Source organism: Pogona vitticeps, chromosome 9 (assembly GCF_051106095.1).
Source record: "Pogona vitticeps strain Pit_001003342236 chromosome 9, PviZW2.1, whole genome shotgun sequence".
NCBI lineage: Eukaryota > Metazoa > Chordata > Lepidosauria > Squamata > Agamidae > Pogona > Pogona vitticeps.
In genome coordinates, this window is record NC_135791.1 from 24,915,110 (window position 1) to 24,934,948 (window position 19,839).

The window sequence follows — 19,839 nt, forward strand, 5'->3', positions numbered from 1 at the left end:
TTTGTTTGTTTGTTTGTTTGTTTGTTTGTTTGTTCATTCGTTTGTTTGTTCATTTGTTCATTAAATTTTTATACCGCCCATCTGATCAGTTGTCATTCTGGACGATTTACAACACAATAAATCATAGTATAACAAAAGGCTCCAAATTAAACTAACTCGAATTAAATAACAAGGACATGAGCAGTGAAAAATTAAAAAGTTTAAAAATAGACCAAACAGGCAGCAATAAAGATAAAAGGATGATGCTCTCACAGGATCTTAAGTTGGCTGATTCTGGTAAGCCTGCCGGAATAAAAATGTTTTGAGAATTGACTGCACCATTGGGTTTTCCAGTTTTTAGACTTCGTTTTGTTATTGGTATGTTTTAGTGTTTGGTGTTTTGTTTTGCAATAGTTCTGCTTTAACTGTTTGTAAAGCACCCAGAATAGTACTTTGACACAATGGAGCGGTATTGGATGTATGTATGTATGCATTGATTGATTGATTGATTGATTGATTGATTGATTGATTGATTGATTGATTGATTCATTCATTCATTCATTCATTCATTCATTCATTCATTCATTCATTCATTCATTCATTCAAAACATCAGGGAGGGAGCCAGGTGATTTTCCTATGGTAAGTCATTCCAGAGATCTCAGGATCAGCGTCTTCAGCTGACCCACCTGTGAAGGGCGAGTGGGATGGGCAGTCCCTGTGGGAAGGAGGCATTTTGCCATGCCTTGAGGTCCCAAACCATTCAGGGTTTTATAAATCAAAGCCAGAAGGATTAGAGGCTCAAAATACTTTAGGAAAGGCACGGTTGGCCAGGGACATCAACCACACCTCTCTCTTTTTTCCCCCCTGGCAGCATCAAGCGAAGCAATTGCTACATGGTCTGGGGAGGAGATTTTGTCAGCAACACCCAACAAACCCGGGTCAGCACGGTAGACCTCGTCATCGGCTGCCTTGTCGACTTGGCGACAGGCCTCATGACCTTTACAGCCAACGGGAAAGAGGTCAACACTTTCTTCCAGGTGAGTCAGGTTTCTTCGTGACGGAAGAGCAGAACGTCTTTCCCAAAAATACTGTAGTAGGAGTCATTCGTCGGACAAAATTATGGCTTCTGTGCACGCAACCCAGCATTAGTTTTTTGGATATCCCGCAGTAAGATGTGGCAATGGCCATAGGCTTGATGTCCTTAAAATGTAATTTAAAAGTTACTTCCTCCATATATTTTTACTGTGTTTTCTTATAATCCTGTCCCTCTCCAGGTCGAGCCAAACACCAAGCTGTTTCCTGCTGTCTTCGCTCTCCCAACAAGCCAGAATGTCATCCAGTTTGAACTGGGCAAGCTAAAGGTAAGGCCTTATCCCTTCATGTTACACCAATTGTAGAGAAAACCTGGGAAGTTTTGCCTCTTAGAGCCACCAGGTTCATTCTGCTCCCTTCATTGGACAGAACATCATGCCGATCTCGGCCGCCATGTTCCGCAGTGAGCGGAAGAATCCAGAACCTCAGTGCCCGCCTCGACTGGCCATCCAGACGCTTACTCCAATGACCTGGAGTCGGATGCCCAATGACTTCTTACGAGTGGAAGTTGCTCGCTTCAGCGACCGGCATGGTTGGATGGTTGAATGCACAGAGCCCAACATCATGATGGCTCTCCACATCCCGGAAGAAAGTCGGTGAGTCTCCCATCATCCCCTCAAAACAGAACCAAAGAGTCAAATTCAAGTCTCTGATTAATGATCCTCTGTGGTTGAAGTGGTGCCATCCTGTAAGAAAAGGAGCAGCTGATCTTCAGCATCTAAAGAAGGTTTTAATGATCCAAAATGAGAAGGAATTAAGAAAGGCAAAGAAACAGAGATGGGCGTGGACTGCAGTTCAGCAGTTCGGCAGCCCAGCTGATCTTCAGGCTACTCAAGAGGCCGCAGGGCAGCTTCCAGCCCTGCCTCTGAGTGGCGCCCCCTGGAGGAGGTGGGGGCAAGGGAAGGCAGGGCACCCACGGATCAGCTGTGTGGCCGAACCACCGGTCCGTGGTTCGCACCCACCTCTATGAAGAAATTCTAAAATATAGAAAGGTAGAAAACTATAGTCACATGGCAAGAAATGAAAAGTACAGTTTGTTACCGCTATTAGTTCCAGGCAGAATTAGGTTAGGCCTCATCTGGAATCCTGCATCCAGTTCTGGACACTGCAGTTTAAAAAGGAGGTCAACAAACTGGAGGAAGTTCAGAGGAGGGCAAGAAGGAGGATCAGGGGGGCTGGAAAACAAACTGCAGGAGGAAAGACTGAAAGAACTGGGCAGGTTTAGCCTTGAGAAAAGAAGATAGAGGGGAGAGTTTGCAAATTATCTAGTGCTCTGTCATGATCATCATCATCATCTTAGAACTGCAGAGCTGGAAGGGACCCTCAAGTCCAGCCCCTGTCAAGGGAGACCCCATGGGGGAATTGAACTGCCAACCTCCGTCACGGCAACCAGGGACTTAAGCTCCTGAGCTGTCCTGCAGTTCCCCGATACATTTCTTTATTTAAAATATTTTCCTCCGCCTTTCTCCTTTAAAAAAGGGCCCAAGACCGCTTACGTCATTAAAAGACATGATTTAAAAGCTTTTTTTTTAAAAAAGATAAGTACACAATTTTTTTTAAAAAAAAAGAATTAAACTATTATTATATTAAAACGTTAAACAAAAGCAATGTTTAAAACACCTTTAGAAACGACAGGGCACCACCATCCATTTCGAAATCCTTGTCACGCAGCCCTTTCTGAACAGCCACTGATGTTCTCTGGTGGCCGGCCGCGAGAGCACCACACCCTCCTTGCGCTCTTCACCCTCTGCTCATTCCTCTACCATCATCCTCTTGCAGGTGCATCGACATCCTGGAGCTGTCGGAGCGCCTCGACCTGCTGAAATTCCACTCGCACACCCTGAAGCTCTACTGCGCGGTGTGCGCCTTGGGCAACAACCGGGTGGCCCACGCCCTGTGCAGCCACGTGGACGAGTCACAGCTGCTGTACACCATCGAGAGCAACCATCTCCCCGGTCTGCTGCGCAGCGGCTACTACGACCTGCTCATCAGCATGCACCTGGAGTCGGCCAAGCGCTCCCGGCTGATGATGAACAGCGAGTTCATTGTCCCCATGACGGACGAGACCAAGACCATCACGCTCTTCCCGGACAGCAGCAAGAAGCCGGGCTTGCCGGGGGTGGGCATGAGCACCTGCTTACGTCCTCCTCTCCACTTTGTGGACACCTGCTTCGTCAACATCAACTCCGAGTTCTACCAGCTGAGCCCCTCCATCCCCTTGGACATCCTGAAGGTGAAGGCCATCAACATGTTGACGGAGGCCGTCCAAGACGGCGGGCAGCACACCCGGGACCCTGTCGGGGGCAGCGTGGAGTTCCAGTTTGTGCCGGTCCTCAAGTTGATCTGTACCCTTCTCATCATGGGCATCTTCGAGGACGAGGATGTGCGCCACATCCTCAAAATGATTGAGCCCACCGTCTTCGGAGAGGCCAAGGAGGAAGAGGAGGAGGAGAAGAAGGAAGGCGGGGAGGAGGTGGAAGAAGAAGAAGAGCAGGCGGAGGAGGAAGAGTTGGCCGAAGGAGAGGAAGAGGAAGATTACGCGGCAGAAAAAGAGGCAGGAGGGGGCCAGAAGGAGGAAGCCGAGGAAGGGGACGAGAAGGAGCTCAAAGCCATCGAGGCTGGAGAAGCGGAAGCCAGAGAGGAAGAGGAAGGGTTCGAGGAAGGCCTGCTGCAGATGAAGCTTCCCGAATCGGTGAAGTTGCAGGTAACGGTGGCGGCTTGTGGGCTTCCCTTCCCGGCTGGCAAACCTTGGCTCGGGCCGTTCCTAGACATATTAGAGAGCGTTGAGGGACGTTGGGCGCCCATATGGAGGACCCGTGGCTTCTCAGAACGTATGTTCCCTTCAGCACCGGAGATCCACCGGGGATCACCCGTGGGAGGAGACGTCCTGGGATGTCCTGTTTGTGGGCAGGTTGGCAGAGGCCGGCCGAGGTGTGACTGGGAGGCTGGGCTAAAAGCGGCCTTCGGTCAGACCCAGTGGGGCTCTACTTTGGTTCCTAAATCTAGGGCAATGGCAACGGGGATCCCCTAGGCCAGCGGTTCCCAACCTGGCGTCCCCAGAGGTTCTTAGACTGCAACTCCCAGAAATCCCGGCCAGCCCAGCTCATGGTGAGGGCTTCTGGGAGTTTGAGTCCAAGAACCTTCGGGGACCTATGGTTGGGAACCACAGCCATACACTGATAACCTCAAGGTTTGAGTATGGTAATGCTGGCCTTGGACAGAGATCGCCCCTTCTGCTCTTCGTTCCTCCGGTCTCATTTCCTCGGTCTCTCCGTAGATGTGCTACTTGCTGCAATTCTTCTGCGACCGAGAACTCCAGCACCGCGTCGAAGCCATCATCGCCTTCTCAGAGCGCTACGTGGACAACATGCAGACCAACCAGCGCAAGCGCTACAACACGCTGATGCAGGCCTTCACCATGTCGGCCGCCGAGACCGCCCGGCGCACTCGGGAATTCCGCTCCCCCCCACAGGAGCAGGTGCTGAATGGGGCTGCGGAGGAGGAGGAGGAGGGCAGAAAGAAGGGCTCAAGAGAATCGGGCCCTTTTTGGCCCTGGAAGCCACTGAAAAGAGGGACTCAGTGCAGGGGAAAGCCTGGTGGGGGCCAGATTTTAAAAGCAAGTGCCCTTCCTGGACTGAACTCTGGGGAAAAATGTGATTAATGTGAACAGTAACACCCTTGTCCCAGTTTTTCTAAGTTTCTGAGCCAGCAAAGAGACTTACTATGTTTCTGGGCTTTTCTGTGTTTTCCCCCTCAGGGGATAAATCTCATCTCAGCCTTTTGGAGGCAAAAACCGCACGTGTTGCTGAGCATCCTCGCTTATTTTCTAAGGTGCTCAGCCTGCCTGAGGACATTAGTGAGGCCTGTGAGCCTCCTGAATGCCCCGGCTTTACTGGGAAGGACCCTTCAAAGTCACCTGAACCAGCCTTAGGTTTGCTTGGCATGTTATTGATATTCCACTTCCCTGTTAAACTAAAGTCAAAGTAGCCTGCAATGAAAAATACAACACCATAGACAATGATACAAAAACAAAGCATCATACGGGCGGTGTGGTATCCTCCATATGTTCTCTTCACTGCAAATGACAGTGCAGGTACTCGACACCTACTTAATCATCATCGCATTAGAACGGTAAAGTTGGAAGGGACCCTAAATGGTCATCAGGTCCAGCACCCGTCAAGGGGGCATGGTGGGGATTCAAACTCCCAATCTCTGTCCCTGAAGCCAGAGGCACTAAACCACTGAACTGTCCAGAAGTACTTGTCTATTAAATGGGTATCTGAAGTGGAGCTTGGAAAAGCAACTTTTTTTTTCACCCACCACTCTCAAAATCCCCTAGCTAGCCCCATCCTCCAGCTAGAGGATTCTGGCCGCTGCCACGCGAAAATTTCACTTCTCCAAGGTCTTCTTCTAAGCAAGTGTCCAGTCTAAACATCCATGCCACACTCAAGGTGCTAGTCCATCTTTTTAACGGCACAGTCCAGGATTTGCTTCTATCCAAGGTTAAATATTTCATGCCAGTCATGTGCCAGGGGTTGTACTCAAGGTAGAATGAGAAACCTCACCCAGGAGGTATGGAGCCTGCCCTCTCCGTGAGCTACAAGCGGTGTCTTCTTTTCCCGATAGATTAACATGCTGCTGCATTTTAAGAACGGGGCAGATGAGGAAGAGTGTCCGGTACCTGAGGACATCCGTGACGAATTGCTGGAGTTCCATGCCGATTTGTTGGCTCACTGTGGTAAGGAGCTTCTCCTTCCTCCCCCTCCCTCCCCCCGTCTTCACATCAAATAGAATTAGGTGGTAGACCAGAGATCAGGCCAATGTAGCCCTCCCAGATCTGGATTTGGGGACAGCTGGTGGACGTTGCAGTTCTGAAAAGCGAGAGAACAGAATCTCCCATTTGAAATCAAGAACTGGGGTGAAATGGAATGGGGACCCAGCATCAATGAGATCTGGGGTGCTTTTGAGGCTTAAAAAATGAGTTCTGTGCCAAGGTGCTCTGTTGTTTTGAAATCTGTTTTTAGTGTTGCCTTTATTTGCTTTTTTAAAAATAGAATACTTGTTTACTCCCTTTTTTAAAAATACGTGTATACTTACTGTTTTTAGTTTTTCAATGTTGGTCTTTTGACGGTTGTAAACCCCCTTGATCCTTTTAAGGAGGAAGGCGGGGTGAAAATATTTTAAATACAGTAGTACCTCGGTTTGCGAATGCCTCAGTTTACGTCATTTTTGGTTTCTGAACTGCAATCCAAAAGAAATAAAGCCCCAGTTTACGGGTGTTTTTTTTTCCGCACTATGAAAGGGTTTTCCCAGGATGCATTGTGCTGATAGCACTCGTAGCACAATGGGCATTTCAGTTTGTGACATTTCCATACTACGTAACATCGTGTAGAACACAGCTGTTTCTCAAACCAAGGTACTACTGTAAATAAAATAATAAATACATTCTGGAACACAAGGAACTGAACCTTGACCCAAATATAGGAAGCTGGATTCTTAGGCACTTATTTTATGTACTTGAAGTTCTGCTAGTCTTGAAGAACACATAGGCTGAGAAAGAAAGACTCCATCCTGCCCGCTCAGCATTTTTCAAGCTTTTTCAGGGTTTAACCCACTTCTTTCCAGGACACTCTCTGGAGATGTAAGGACTAGACCAGGGGTTCCTGACCTTAAGTCCCCCAGATGTTCTTGGACTACAACTCCCAGAAATCCTGGCCAGCATAGCCAGTGGGGAAGACTTTGAGAGGAACTTTAGTCCAAGAACATCCAGGGAACTGCAGACTTGCTTTACAAATTAAAGATAGGAGATCTGGCCAGATGCCCACATTGTGTCCTAGGTGCTGGATTCCACTTGTGGGTTTTGTGAACTTGAGTCGCCTGCCCTGTTTTACCACTTCTTTGGATCCCAGATTGGGCCGCGTGCGATCCTCCGTTTTCCACTGAGTGCTCATCCGCTCGGCTTGCTTTCCTGACAGGGATCCAAGCGGAGGGAGAGGAGGAAGAGGAGGAGGAAGACACATCCTTTCACCGGCGGTTGATGAGCCTCGTTGAGAAAATAACAAGCTTTCGCAAGAAGAAGGAAGAAACGGAAGAGGAACAGCCTCCTCCCGAGGCTCCGAAGCCCAGTAGGTGCCACTGAGGAGTGGAAGGGGGGAGGGACAGGAAGCAGCCAACGGATGGGTTGCTTGGCTGGGTCTTCGGCTCCCGGCCGTGTGTCGTACAACCCACCCCTCCCAAGTTTGTTTCAGCCACTGCAGTTTTTGCAGCAAAACGCAATCCCATAATGAAACCTCGTCTCCCTGACCACACAGGCACTCTTCAGGAACTGATCTCGCACACCATGGTCCACTGGGCCCAGGAGTCCTTCATCCAGAGCCCGGAGCTGGTGAGGGTCATGTTCAGCCTCCTCCACCGCCAGTACGACTGCCTCGGTGAGCTCATCCGTGCCTTGCCCAAGGCTTACACCATCAACGCCAACTCGGTGGAGGATACCATGAGTTTGCTGGAGTGCCTGGGCCAGATCCGCTCCCTGCTCATTGTCCAGATGGGGCCAGAGGAGGAGAACCTGATGATACAGAGTATTGGGTAGGCAGTTCCATCCTGGAGGCCTTACTGACTCTCACGTCCCCCCTTCCTCCCTCCTGGGAGCGCTCGGTGTCTGCCTCTCTTCACCAGGACATCGAAGCTCTTTTAGGCGGAGTTAGAACGTGGCTCCGTCTCACCCCATATTGTAAACTCCTGATGGGCAACACCTCCCGAAGGCTTCAGGCAGGAGTTCTTCCTAGCTCTGGTTGGTGGTTCCTAGTATTCCTGGGAGATCTTCCCATCTGGGGAAGGAACCAGCAGGCCTGACGCTTCTCGGTTTCTGAAATTAGGCATTGAACTTCTCCCCTGAGAAGCTTCTGCTGTTATTAGTGAGCTCACAAATAAGAACGAATTTTGGTTCTTCCTTATTTGCAAAGAGAACCTATCCCGAGATAGCCCTTCTTTGACCCTTCTGCTCAGCTCTCTGGCTTTTGCTTTGTTTTAAGCCAGGAGTAGGGGGAAAGCACCCCTTTATGGATTGTTGCACTTGCTTTTCTTTTATTTCTAGGCTGCCTTTCTCCTGAGAAAGGGGGACCCAAGGCATCTCACAATATTACAAGAATAGAATGAAAAGGCATCATAAGTTAAACATTTAAACTAGACACAAAATAAAGCCTGACTGAAAAAAATTGAAAGCAGACAAACATTTAAAAACAATCTTAACTTAAACATGGCATTCAGGGACTGAGTCCTGATGGTCAAAAACCTGCCTGAAAAAAAGAGAGTCTTCAGCGGTCAGTGGAAGGACAAAAGAGTGGAGGGAGAGCATCCCATAACCCGGGAGCTGCCGCAGAGAAAGCGCACTACCTCTCCCGTTAGCCCCGGCCAGCAGGCGCAATAGAGAAGGCTTATGGAAGCTACCATTTCTGGAGGGCCATCCTTTTCATATCTGCCTTTCTTAGTGCCAATCTTTCTTACTTGGCATTTCCTGCACTCCACTGCGGTGCTTCTCAACTGCAACCTCTCTCTCTATGCCACGGGCAGCCTCCTGCACCATCCTGTCTTTTCCCTGAACCCCCATACTGTGTCGTGTGTTCTCTGATGGCCGCCCGCCTCCCTGTATTTCTCTTTGGCAGCAACATCATGAACAACAAGGTCTTCTACCAGCACCCCAACCTGATGAGAGCTCTGGGCATGCACGAAACCGTCATGGAGGTGATGGTGAACGTCCTGGGAGGAGGTGATTCAAAGGTAAGCGAGCTTAGATTTCTTTCAGCAGAGGACCCCATTTCCTGGATGAGAGGATACAAGGACATGGGGTGGCCAGAGTGACGTGGCAGTGGCCGGTACCTCTTCAGTCCTAGGCGTCGTCCTAGTATTTACTTGCAAATTATCAGAAATCTGTGGTCTGAAGCATCCCCCTTTACCATCGTATTCTCTTCCTTGCATAGACTAGAGCTCACTTAGCATCGCACAGAGGAACAACCGGGCTCCTTGTTTGTACTTTGTCTGGAGCTCTGGGCTGGAATGTTAGCCTCTTTTAATGATATAAATTGCAGGCCTCAGCTTTTGACTGTTCAGTGTGAAAACACCCCTCTTGTATGTTTCTCTAGTTAACTGATAGTGGGATTTGTAGTAGCAGTAGGAACAACTTTCACTCCTCTTTGTTACACAATGGAAAGATGCAATAACCCAGGAGTTAGAATGAAACAGCAAAGTTCCCAAAACCAACTCCACTAACCAGCATCAATAATCAGCCAAATGGTGCTTCGAAGTCAAAGAGAAACAATACGTTTTACTCACAGGCCTTCTGTAGAGTTTGCAAAATGCTTCCGAGGTGAATAGCCGGAAGGAAAGATAAAAGAAGTCAAGATAAGAAATGGATTTCTCAGCGAGATGAGCTAGAGGTACTCATCCTGCATGGATCATTCTACATGGGCGCCATGCTGTTAGTCAAGCAAGAACCAGCTGGCTTCTAAACAAAGACTAATAAGCAGTTCTAATTAGTCAAAGTGTGAAGGCAAGAGGAGAAGGGGACGACCGAGGATGAGATGGTTGGACAGTGTCATCGAAGCAACCAACATGAATTTGACACAACTCCGGGAGGCGGTGGAAGATAGGAGGGCCTGGCGTGCTCTGGTCCATGGGGTCACGAAGAGTCGGACCCGACTAAACGACTGAACAAGCAAACAATTAGTCAAAGCCGAGGAGGGTACATTTTGCCTGCCAAGAGAAGGGGTTGATTTAATTGGTCAGCAAGGGTCAAGTGAACATATAAGCATATTATTTGGTGAATGGTTCCCTTTTCTTCTGTGTGACCATGTGATACAGTTACATGCAGGATATGGTAAATATTGCCAACAATTCATGTATCTTGGATTTTTCCTATCCTAAATGTCAGCTTTTCAGTGACACTGCCTTGGATAGACAGGTAGCCTCACAATAGCCCTTTCTTTGACTTATTGTTTGCTTTATCTTGATCTCTGCCGATTTCAGACTTCAGCTTTCTAAATGGCTTAGAAATGGCTAGAAGGGGTAAATTTTGAGTGCCGGTTGGAGGCTCCACTTTTGAGGAGCCATGTTCTGATTCTTTGCCTCATAACTGAGGCGTCTTAGATCACGTGCCAACCCTATTTGGGGAGTCCAGTTCGTCCCTCACATACTCTGGCTCCGTTGACACCCCTCTAAGACAGAATCTAATATATTGATTCATGGAACCACCTTGAGACAAGCGTGGGGCAAGAGAGTAGAGGTTGGGGAGATGAGGCGGGACATTTGTCAAAGATGTAAAGGAAGCTCTCTCATCCCTGAGTAGGAGATCCGTTTCCCCAAGATGGTGACCAACTGCTGCCGTTTCCTGTGCTATTTTTGTCGCATCAGCCGCCAGAACCAGCGCTCCATGTTCGACCATCTCAGCTACTTGCTGGAGAACAGCGGCATCGGACTGGGTGAGCATCGGGCCCTCTCGGGAGTAGAGACATGAACGATACTCACGAGCATCAAAGTGCTAGAGGGTGTTTGCATGAAGTGGGCAAGAAGTGCATCTCAAGAGTGTTTGGGTGCTCCGTGGGAAGGACAGGGAAAGTTCTTCAGACATTTTTTAAAAAATTAGATGTGAATATTTTCCTAAACTAAATATGATTTTTCCTGATTGGGGTGTGTCTGGTGATGTAGCTAATGGGCTAAAACTTCATTGAACTGTGATTGATGGACATTTAAGATATATTACAAAGGTCTGAGATGTCACTTTTTAGATGTAGCTTGCCTATTAGAGAGGGTGTTTTTAGTGTGGACTCTTCCCTCCCCTCCCCGTGTTTATTGTTTTAATTCTGTTCCTCCAATTTATGTTTTTTGTAGCTGCCCAGAGTTGTGGCTTGGCCACTGGATGGGTGAGGTATACAATCAAGCATTCAATCAGTCCATCAGTCAGTCAGTCAGTTAATCAGTGTAGGTTGATTCTGGGCGAAACAGCAATCGTCGACATAGTAAGGAAAAGTTAGACATGTATTCATAGTCCATTCATTCGCTCATGCACCTAATATGGACAAGGTTGATCTCCTGTCATGTTGTCCTGGCTTCCACTTCAGAGGTCTCTGGTGTGTCCTCTCTATCTGTCTCTCTCTTTCTGTTTTTTTCCTCTCCCCCCCCCTTCCAAGGGCCTGTACCTTGCCCTTGAGTTTTGGGAAGTGCCTTCTTACCTTTCGCTTTCCTCTTTAGGCATGCGCGGATCCACTCCCTTGGACGTGGCGGCTGCTTCTGTCATTGATAACAACGAGCTGGCCCTGGCTTTGCAGGAGCAAGACCTGGAGAAGGTACCTGAGGAGCCATTGGCTGGAGCGGGGTGGGGGTGGGGAGAGTTAGCTGAACCGTGGGAGCAAAAGAGGGGGAAAGAACATGAAGGTTCAATTAGTCCAATTAGTGAGGAAGGCTTGGGATGAGCTTGGTGGTGGTCACCTAGCAACGACATCCCACCTCTTCCTTTCTCAAGCCGCTGGGTTTGAGCGGGTGATTGAAAAAAGGCCAGAGATCAATAACATATCCTTGAACCTTTGATTTTCATGAGTACGGCTTTGTCCGTTACCTGCAACCTTTTATTATGTTTCGTGACCTGCATCCCTTACTTATGAGCACAATTCCTTTCTCAGCCTAAGGCAGGTCAAAGTGTGGCTCTGGATCTAAATGCCTCCCTCCCTTTTCTTTCCCCTCCACCCAGTCTTTCGTCCTTTAGGTTCCCCTGCCCCTCTGTCCCCCTAAAATGTCATCACCTCCCCCAGAAAAGTGAGTTGCTGCCCCAGAAGCTTCTCAGAGCTGTGATTCTCCTTTTAAAAGGATTCCACCCTCTCCCGTGCACACCCCAGAATCCCAAGATTTAATACCTTTAAATGCTGGAGAAAGCGAACCTGACAGGTTTTTTCCCCATCCTTTCCAGGTGGTGACGTATCTGGCGGGGGCAGGCCTGCAGAGTTGCCCCATGTTGCTCTCCAAGGGGTACCCCGACATCGGCTGGAACCCCTGTGGGGGCGAGCGGTACCTGGACTTTCTGCGCTTCACCGTTTTTGTCAACGGTGAGCTCGGCTGTGCGGTTAGGGCTGGGGGAGGGGTTTCAAAGAGTGACGAGGCTAGAATTGTTCCGGTCACAACTCAAGAATGGCAAATAAAAGCCACTGCCACCACCCCAGTCATTCTCCTGAAGGGGGTGCCTGGCTGTGTTCCCATCATCTTTCTCCCATTGACACAACATCTTCAAATGGGTGGTTTCTCAGAATGGAGGAGTCATTGCTGAACGTGGTAGAGATGTAACTGAGCTGAGCTGTAATCGTTGCACAGCCCTGGCGTTGATTTGGGGAGCATATGAACCACATGGGGGCTTCTCTGTGTGAGACAGTGAGGTGTAATGGTGAGGGGACTGGACTGGAAAGGGAAAGATCTGGGTTCCAGTCTCCACAGAGCGATAAGATCTCTCAGGATGAGCTTGGGCTAGTCCGTCTTCTTAGGCTTACCTCCCTCACAGAAGTGTTCTTCTGATTCTGAAATAAAGAGAAGGGAAATCCTCTGCACCGCCTTCACCTCTCTGGAGGAAAGGTGAGATATAAATCATAAAAGCCTAAAAGCCCTGGTCACGAACTAAGCAGTCAGTGGGCCAAATCAGTCCTGCCAGGTGTTTCAGACAAAGAGCTTCAGCCACTGCCTTTCCCCCCCCCTCCCTTCAAAAAACAAACCAACCCCTATTGTAATATTTGCCCCAATGAAGGGACTGATCTGGAAACCACCCACAACAGAGGTCAAGGTTTTTGGCACCACAGTCAGGAGGACTAGAGTCCTTATTCTGAGTCACTGTCTTCCCATCCGCCCCCTGCAGCTTGTTTTAATGTTGTTTTCCCATTGCCCCTCCACCCTCCTGTCTCTCCCCACAGGGGAGAGTGTGGAAGAGAATGCCAACGTGGTCGTGCGCCTGTTAATCCGGCGTCCGGAGTGCTTTGGCCCAGCCCTGCGAGGGGAAGGCGGCAATGGCCTTCTAGCGGCCATTGAGGAGGCCATCCAGATCTCCCAGGATCCTGCCCGCGATGGGCCCACCATCAAGAAGGACCGCCGTCGGGAGCTGTGCGTGAAAAGGGAAAAGGGAGAGGCCCATGGGAAAGCTTGCAGGGGGCCGGAAATGCTTCATAGGGGCAGGATTCAGTGTGGATACAGGACACCAGCATAGTCTTTGTGGAACGGGTCTTACCTCTACCTGCCGCAATGCACCTTTCACATGTACTTTCTGTGTAGGCTCTGTGACTCACCTTCACCCTCCCCATCCCCACCTACGGTTGCTTCACATGCTGATGGAAGACCAGATGGGGTTTTGAGCCTGAGACAAAACCTGCTTCCTTCCAATTTAATTTTCTTTCCCTTCGCGAATCCATGAGAGCTTGGAAGCATGGTCATTTTAAGAAAGAGCTGAGAATTCGGAAACATTAACATGGATGTAGTATTCCAATACATCGCTGTACAGTAGGGGCCCCCATATCCGTGGGGGATCGGTTCTAAGCACCCTGTGGATACTGAAAAATATGGATTAGAGCAAACGCTATTTTAATAATGAATGGTACCCATAGCAGGGTCTCTAACTCCCTCTTGCGACTAGTTCTGGTGACCATCTTTAGAAATATATACCTTTCTGGGATTTTTCCTTTAATTTTTAAAATATTTTCAGACTGTGGATAAGTGAATCCTGTGGATAAGGGGGTCCTACTGTATTCTGCCTTGTTCCATGTTAGTCTTCTGACCAGTTCCCTAAGCTCTCTGGCTGGAGTTGCGTTTTTGCATGCGCTTCATCACACACGTTAAACCCCATCTTTGGATTTGTGATCCTGCCCTTCTCCCCCATGATCCACCCAGCCCCCCACCTTTGCTGCATGTAGGGCTGACGCTGCCTCACCCTGCTCCTTCTCTCCACATTTTTCTCTTTCTCTTTCTCTCTCACCCAGGTTTGGGGGAGAGGAAACCCACGAGGAGTACCGGGTGCATTTGGGCAATGCAGTCATGTCTTTCTACGCTGCACTTATCGACTTGCTGGGGCGTTGTGCCCCCGAGATGCATGTAAGCACCACCCCACTCTCTTCATCCTCCTAAATCGTAGGAACGGGGGTCCCCTTTCCTGTCCTCAGAAAAACGCTGTGCATGTTTTTTGTTGTTGTTTTTGTTGTTGTTGTTTTTCTATTCGGCACCTCTCACCCGGCACCAGTTCCCTCCCTCTCCGTCCTCCGGCTTCCTCTCAGCGGGCTCTCGCTCTCAGCCCCCCCTTCCCTCCCAATCTGTCCTTGGGCCCGAGGGCGTCCCATCCGCTTCATTTCCTTTTGTCTTCACCTCCTCCCCTGAACAGCTCATTCAGGCTGGGAAGGGCGAAGCCCTCCGGATCAGGGCCATCCTGCGCTCTTTGGTCCCCATCGAAGACCTGGTTGGGGTCATCAGTCTCCCCCTGCAGATCCCTTCGTTTGGCAAAGGTAAGCCGGCCAGCTGGGGCAAAGAGGGATTTCAGGGTGCGCCGTTTCCTCTTTCCTCCCTCCCCCTCCCCCAAATTCCCCACATTCAGGTCTCAGTAACACTGATTTTCCCGCCTGCCTCCTCACTGTTCATGCCCGAGGTGGCTTCAGGAATCCCTAGCTTTCCCCCTGCCCTACAGTCCCTCGATCCCGTATCCTAAGGCTTACGTTGTTCCCTTGCCTTCTCGAGACGGCAACGTCATTGAGCCCAAGATGTCTGCCAGCTTCGTGCCTGACCACAAGGCTCCCATGGTGTTGTTCTTGGACCGGGTCTACGGCATCGACAACCAGGACTTCCTCCTGCACGTGCTGGAGGTGGGCTTCCTGCCTGACATGAGGGCGGCGGCTTCTTTGGACACGGTGAGCGCCCGAGCAGGACGGGGGTGGGGGAACAGTTCGGGGGGGGGGCTGGCCCTGGCGTTGAACTTCATGACTAGGCTGGAATGAGGGTGGGTGGAAAGGGAAAGGGAAGATCAAGCATCGGCCCGGTCCGTTTTGGGAGACATCCCACGAAGAGCGACCGTGTTCCTTTCTGTTCAGAAACCCCCTCTAGCCGGGGTCAGGGATGAAGCACATAGGAAGTCAGCTTTATTCCTGGCCAGATCCTGCGTGCTTCCATTCTGGGGTTAGACCTGGACTGTCAGCCTCTCCCCAGGGTCCTTTCCATCCCAGACTCCTTTGAGAAAAGGGGTCCTGGGACGACAACTACTACTACTACTACTACTACTACTACTACTACTACTACTACTACTATTTCTTCTTCTTCTTCTTCTTCTTCTTCTTCTGCAAAACCCTTTGTTCTGTCACTGAATTACAGTCTTCTTTGAGGGACCTAGGAAAGTGATCTTAGAGCGAGTCAGGTGACTGGCCCTTTCAACCTGCCACAATAGGACCCCATGTTATCTATGGGATCTGTTTCCACTGACTCCCTGATCCATGGTCTGGAAATATTAAAAATAGGAAAAGAAAAATCCTAGAAATGTGCATTTCTCAAAGTGAAATTAACAGAACTGGTCACTAGGAGGAGCCAGAGACCATGCTATGTATCTAGCATTTGCTACCATCCCCCCTTTTTTTAAAGCATCCATGGGGTGGGGGAATGTATGGAGCCGATCCTCCATGGCTAAGGGGGTCCTGTTGTATCGTCAACCCTGACAGACAGCAGTTTTCCAGACTTTTAAGTGGGATCCTTCGCTAGACCTGCTTAAAGAGCCCTGGGGAACCTCCTCTCCGGTAACCCTCGTGCTCTTTCGTTCCTCCACCTCAGGCTGCCTTCAGCACCACCGAGATGGCTCTGGCCTTGAACCGCTACCTTTGCTCTGCTGTGCTGCCCCTCATCACCAAGTGTGCCCCTCTTTTCGCCGGCACCGAGCATCGGGCCATTATGGTGGACTCCATGCTCCATACCATCTACCGCCTGTCCCGTGGGCGCTCCCTCACCAAGGCGCAGCGAGATGTCATTGAGGAGTGCCTCATGGCGCTGTGCAGGTACGAGGCGGGACAGGGTGCCGGGTAACCTGTCCCTGAGGTGGGCGGTCATGGGCCCTTGAGATCCGTTCCACCTCCTCCCGATCCATCGTCGGCCCCTCTAGCCAATGGAGGCGATCGTTTCAATATTGTTTGCAACGTCGTCATTGTTGCTGGTGAATCTGTTCCACCTGGTGCCCGCAGATTTTCAGGCAGCTGGCTTCTGAATTTCAGAAATTCAGAACTCCACAATAGGTCTAAGCTGCTTTTTGAAAATAAAAAAAAATTGACATTTCCCTCCTCCCCTCCTGCTCACATGATCTCCACAATAACCCTACGAGATAGATCAGATGAAGAAGAGTCACTGGCCCAAGGTCGCTTGGTGGGTTCTGGGGCTGAATAGGGATTTGAACCCAGGTCTCTCGTGTCCCAGGCCAGAAATGTAAGAGAGCCAAGAGGTGGTCTTACTCCCTTCTTTCTAAACTATTAATAAAAGCAGAAAGCAAACCGTGCTGCTTATAGACCACCTCATAGCACTTAAAGCACAGTCTGGGCAGTTTGCAGTTTTTAACTATACAGGCTACACTTGGCCACCCGCCCACCCCAGCAAGCTGGGTATTCAATTTACAGACCAATAATAAGGCTCTGTGACCGCCGTTCCTCTGAGCTTCCTTACCTCTCCTTGTCTGTAACATATTTTAACCCCTAATGCAACCTCCACCTACCCGATGACATCCTAAGGAAATCTAATGTTAGTCTCACCTCAAGCCAACCCATTGAAACCAATGGGACTTAATTGTGACAAACCAGCCCAATTCCTTCCAGTCTGTCTGCACCCGCTGGGGTTGACATTAGATTTAACCCACTGTCAGTGTCTCAACTTTCTGTAATGCCTGGCTATTCCCTTTTCCTGCTTTCCTTCCGCCACCCTTCCCCTTTTCCAGGTATATCCGGCCTTCTATGCTTCAGCACCTCCTGCGCCGGCTGGTGTTTGATGTGCCCATCCTCAATGAGTTTGCTAAAATGTCTCTGAAGGTAAGTCGTGGTGTGTGTGTTTGTGTGTGTGTGTGTGTGTGTGTATAGGGGACCATAGCATCTGGAAGTGATCGTCAAAAAAAAAAAGCATCTTCTCCAGCTTATGGTGCGTGCATGGATGTGCGGATTTCCCTGTTGGAAATGTGGTCGTACGGAATGTGGCCGGTGGGGCATGTCTCTCTCCGATGCTGCAAGCAGCCTCGTGGCTGTTTCTAACCCCGGTCTTCCTTTCCCTTGTCCAGCTGCTGACCAACCACTATGAACGCTGCTGGAAGTACTACTGCCTTCCCACCGGTTGGGCCAATTATGGGGTCACCTCTGAGGAGGAGCTCCACCTGACCAGGAAACTCTTCTGGGGCATCTTTGAGTCGTTATCCCACAAGGTGAGCATCCATAGGAGGGGCTTTGCCTCGGTGGCCAAGCTACTAGGAAAGAGGGCAAGTGCATTGGCAGAACAGGGCAGGGCTTGAAATGGGAACCGGGAGCCAGGTCTGCTTTGGTAGACCTCAATCGTGAAGTGGCAGGCCGCAGGGGCATCACCAGGCATGAGCCAGATTAAACCTGCTGGTTAGAAGAGTGTGGGTGATTCAAGCCGGGATGGTTAAAGTGCAGCCCTGTGGATGTTGCTGGTTTGCAAATCCCGGCATTCCTCGCTGTTGTCAGATTGGTGGTTGGGCTCAACGGCTCCTTCCCCCCCTCCCACTCCGTTGTTCTGTGGTTCTATAATCCCCGCTTGGAACTATCTGTAATTCCCACATTTAATCAGGTTGTGGGAACTACAGGCAGTCCCAGCCACTGTATTCACACTGCCACCTATTCCTCATCCTCACTGGAGAACTGCCAAGCTGGAAGCATCCCTGTGGATCATCAGGTCCACCTCCTTGTCAAGGGAGGCCCCAGTGGGGTGATTCGAACTCACAACTTCTGGCTCCGTAGCCAGAGAGACCTCAACCCCTGAGCTCTCCAGCAGTCTTAATTTCATTAGGACAGAGAGCCGGCCGTGTGTAATTCCTCGCTCTGCATGGTTAGATGATGGCCCTGAAGCTTTCCTCCACCCCAGTGGGGCCCCCACCGTTTGGCTTTCAGTTCTCCGTTGCCTGCCCGCCTGCCTTTATCTGTGAAGACCTGACCCGAAGAATAACTAGATGTAGCAGCTGGATTGTGGGCACAGTGGCTGGGAAAAACGGTTACTTGAAAGGCTGGAATGGAGCGGGTTTTTTTCTTCTTCTTCTTCTTCTTCACTGAGTTGCTTTTCTGTCTGACCTCTTCTCTCCCTTCCGGTGCCCAGAAATTTGACCCCGAACTGTACAAGCTTGCCATGCCCTGCCTGTGTGCCATTGCAGGGGCCATCCCTCCTGACTACGTGGACGCCAGCTACTCCTCCAAGACCGAAAAGAAGGCCTCCGTGGATGCCGAGGGCAACTTTGACCCAAAGCCGGTGGAGACGCTCAAGTGAGTGAGGTTTGCAGCAGGGGCCAAGCCCTCCGGTCTACACTAAAATTAGCAACATGAGGAGCAAAAGGAAGTTTCTCTTTACCTAGCCTTTGGGTAGCATGGCCGTTTTCAGATATTTTACTTAATCATTGCTGAAATGCCATTGCCACTGGTCTGGTTAGGAAGGCCGGGAGAAGACACGCCAGCGTGTTTCCAGGTTTTGTGCATATTCACGGTAGTTAGAAAGTTTAAAGAGTGGGGAGCTACTCTTGTCTATAACCCATGGAGCTGTCCTACTTTGGGCACATCCTGAGAAGGCAGGATGCTCTGGAAAATGTCCTAAGGCTGGGAAAAGTGGAAGGCCAGCAGGAAAAGAGGAAGACCAAAATACGAGATGGGCTGACTCCCTCAAGGAAGCCACAGGCATGAGTCTGCAGGAGCTGAGCAGGGCTGTTGAGGTGACAGGATGCTTTGGAGAGAGGGCTCATTCATGGAGTCGACATAAGCCAGAGGCAACTTGACGGCACATAACATACTCACAGCCCTTTACCTGAGTGGGAATCATGCAGGTGTGCAAGTTCGGTGCTTAGGGGCTACCATGTCTGGACAGTGTTGCCTAGTGATTTGGGGAGGCTGCCTCCAGCATTTTGCATCCCATCAAACACAACACTCAGAGGCGGGTTCCGTGGTCCGCCCCTGCGAGCCTCAGCTTCCCCCTGCCTTCCGCTAAATCCCTCTTCCTGCCCTCTCACAGCGTCATCATTCCCGAGAAGCTGGACTCCTTCATCAACAAATATGCGGAGTACACGCATGAGAAATGGGCCTTTGATAAGGTAGGGAGCCTTCGTGGTGGCCGTGGCGTGGCCTCGTGGCTCTCCCGTCTCCTTTTGCATTAGACCAGCCTTCGCTACCTCGCTGCCCTCCCGGAGCACTGGACTACAATTCCCGTCATCTCTCGGGAGAAGGCTGGCTGGAAATTTCCTGGCTCCCCAGCTGACCTAGAGGAGACTCAACACCTCTTGATTTCTGCCTTGCAGATCCAGAACAACTGGAGTTTCGGTGAGACCGTTGACGAGGAAGCCAAGACGAATCCCATGCTGCGGCCCTATAAAACATTTTCAGAGAAGGTAAGGCCCTCTCCTGTCCTTCCCGATAAAAGAAATGGGGTTTGGGCTAAGGTCGATGTAGTGGTTACAGCTAAAGTCAGCAGAAGGGCTGGGCTTAGAGTTGGTATCAGGTTTAGAGACAGGATGTTTATTTATTTATTATTTTATTCCTTAA

General features: G+C 50.1%; 1 protein-coding gene across 15 annotated transcripts in view; it reads left to right on the forward strand.

Annotated features, from left to right (window-relative positions):
• The window catches only part of RYR1 (ryanodine receptor 1), a 120,050-nt gene that overhangs the window by 51,129 nt on the left and 49,082 nt on the right, over positions 1-19,839 (forward strand). For all 15 annotated transcript variants that reach the window (XM_078380001.1, XM_072980040.2, XM_072980045.2 and 12 more), the window contains 22 exons: positions 852-1,017; positions 1,255-1,341; positions 1,442-1,668; positions 2,852-3,776; positions 4,350-4,550; positions 5,699-5,810; positions 7,048-7,197; positions 7,384-7,657; positions 8,734-8,848; positions 10,413-10,545; positions 11,315-11,409; positions 12,027-12,162; positions 13,012-13,198; positions 14,068-14,179; positions 14,463-14,583; positions 14,813-14,982; positions 15,890-16,110; positions 17,034-17,124; positions 17,367-17,507; positions 18,413-18,576; positions 19,313-19,391; positions 19,596-19,685. In XM_078380001.1, coding sequence (XP_078236127.1) covers positions 852-1,017; positions 1,255-1,341; positions 1,442-1,668; positions 2,852-3,776; positions 4,350-4,550; positions 5,699-5,810; positions 7,048-7,197; positions 7,384-7,657; positions 8,734-8,848; positions 10,413-10,545; positions 11,315-11,409; positions 12,027-12,162; positions 13,012-13,198; positions 14,068-14,179; positions 14,463-14,583; positions 14,813-14,982; positions 15,890-16,110; positions 17,034-17,124; positions 17,367-17,507; positions 18,413-18,576; positions 19,313-19,391; positions 19,596-19,685 — 3,997 coding nt within the window. The remainder of the gene's footprint in view (positions 1-851; positions 1,018-1,254; positions 1,342-1,441; positions 1,669-2,851; positions 3,777-4,349; positions 4,551-5,698; positions 5,811-7,047; positions 7,198-7,383; positions 7,658-8,733; positions 8,849-10,412; positions 10,546-11,314; positions 11,410-12,026; positions 12,163-13,011; positions 13,199-14,067; positions 14,180-14,462; positions 14,584-14,812; positions 14,983-15,889; positions 16,111-17,033; positions 17,125-17,366; positions 17,508-18,412; positions 18,577-19,312; positions 19,392-19,595; positions 19,686-19,839) is intronic.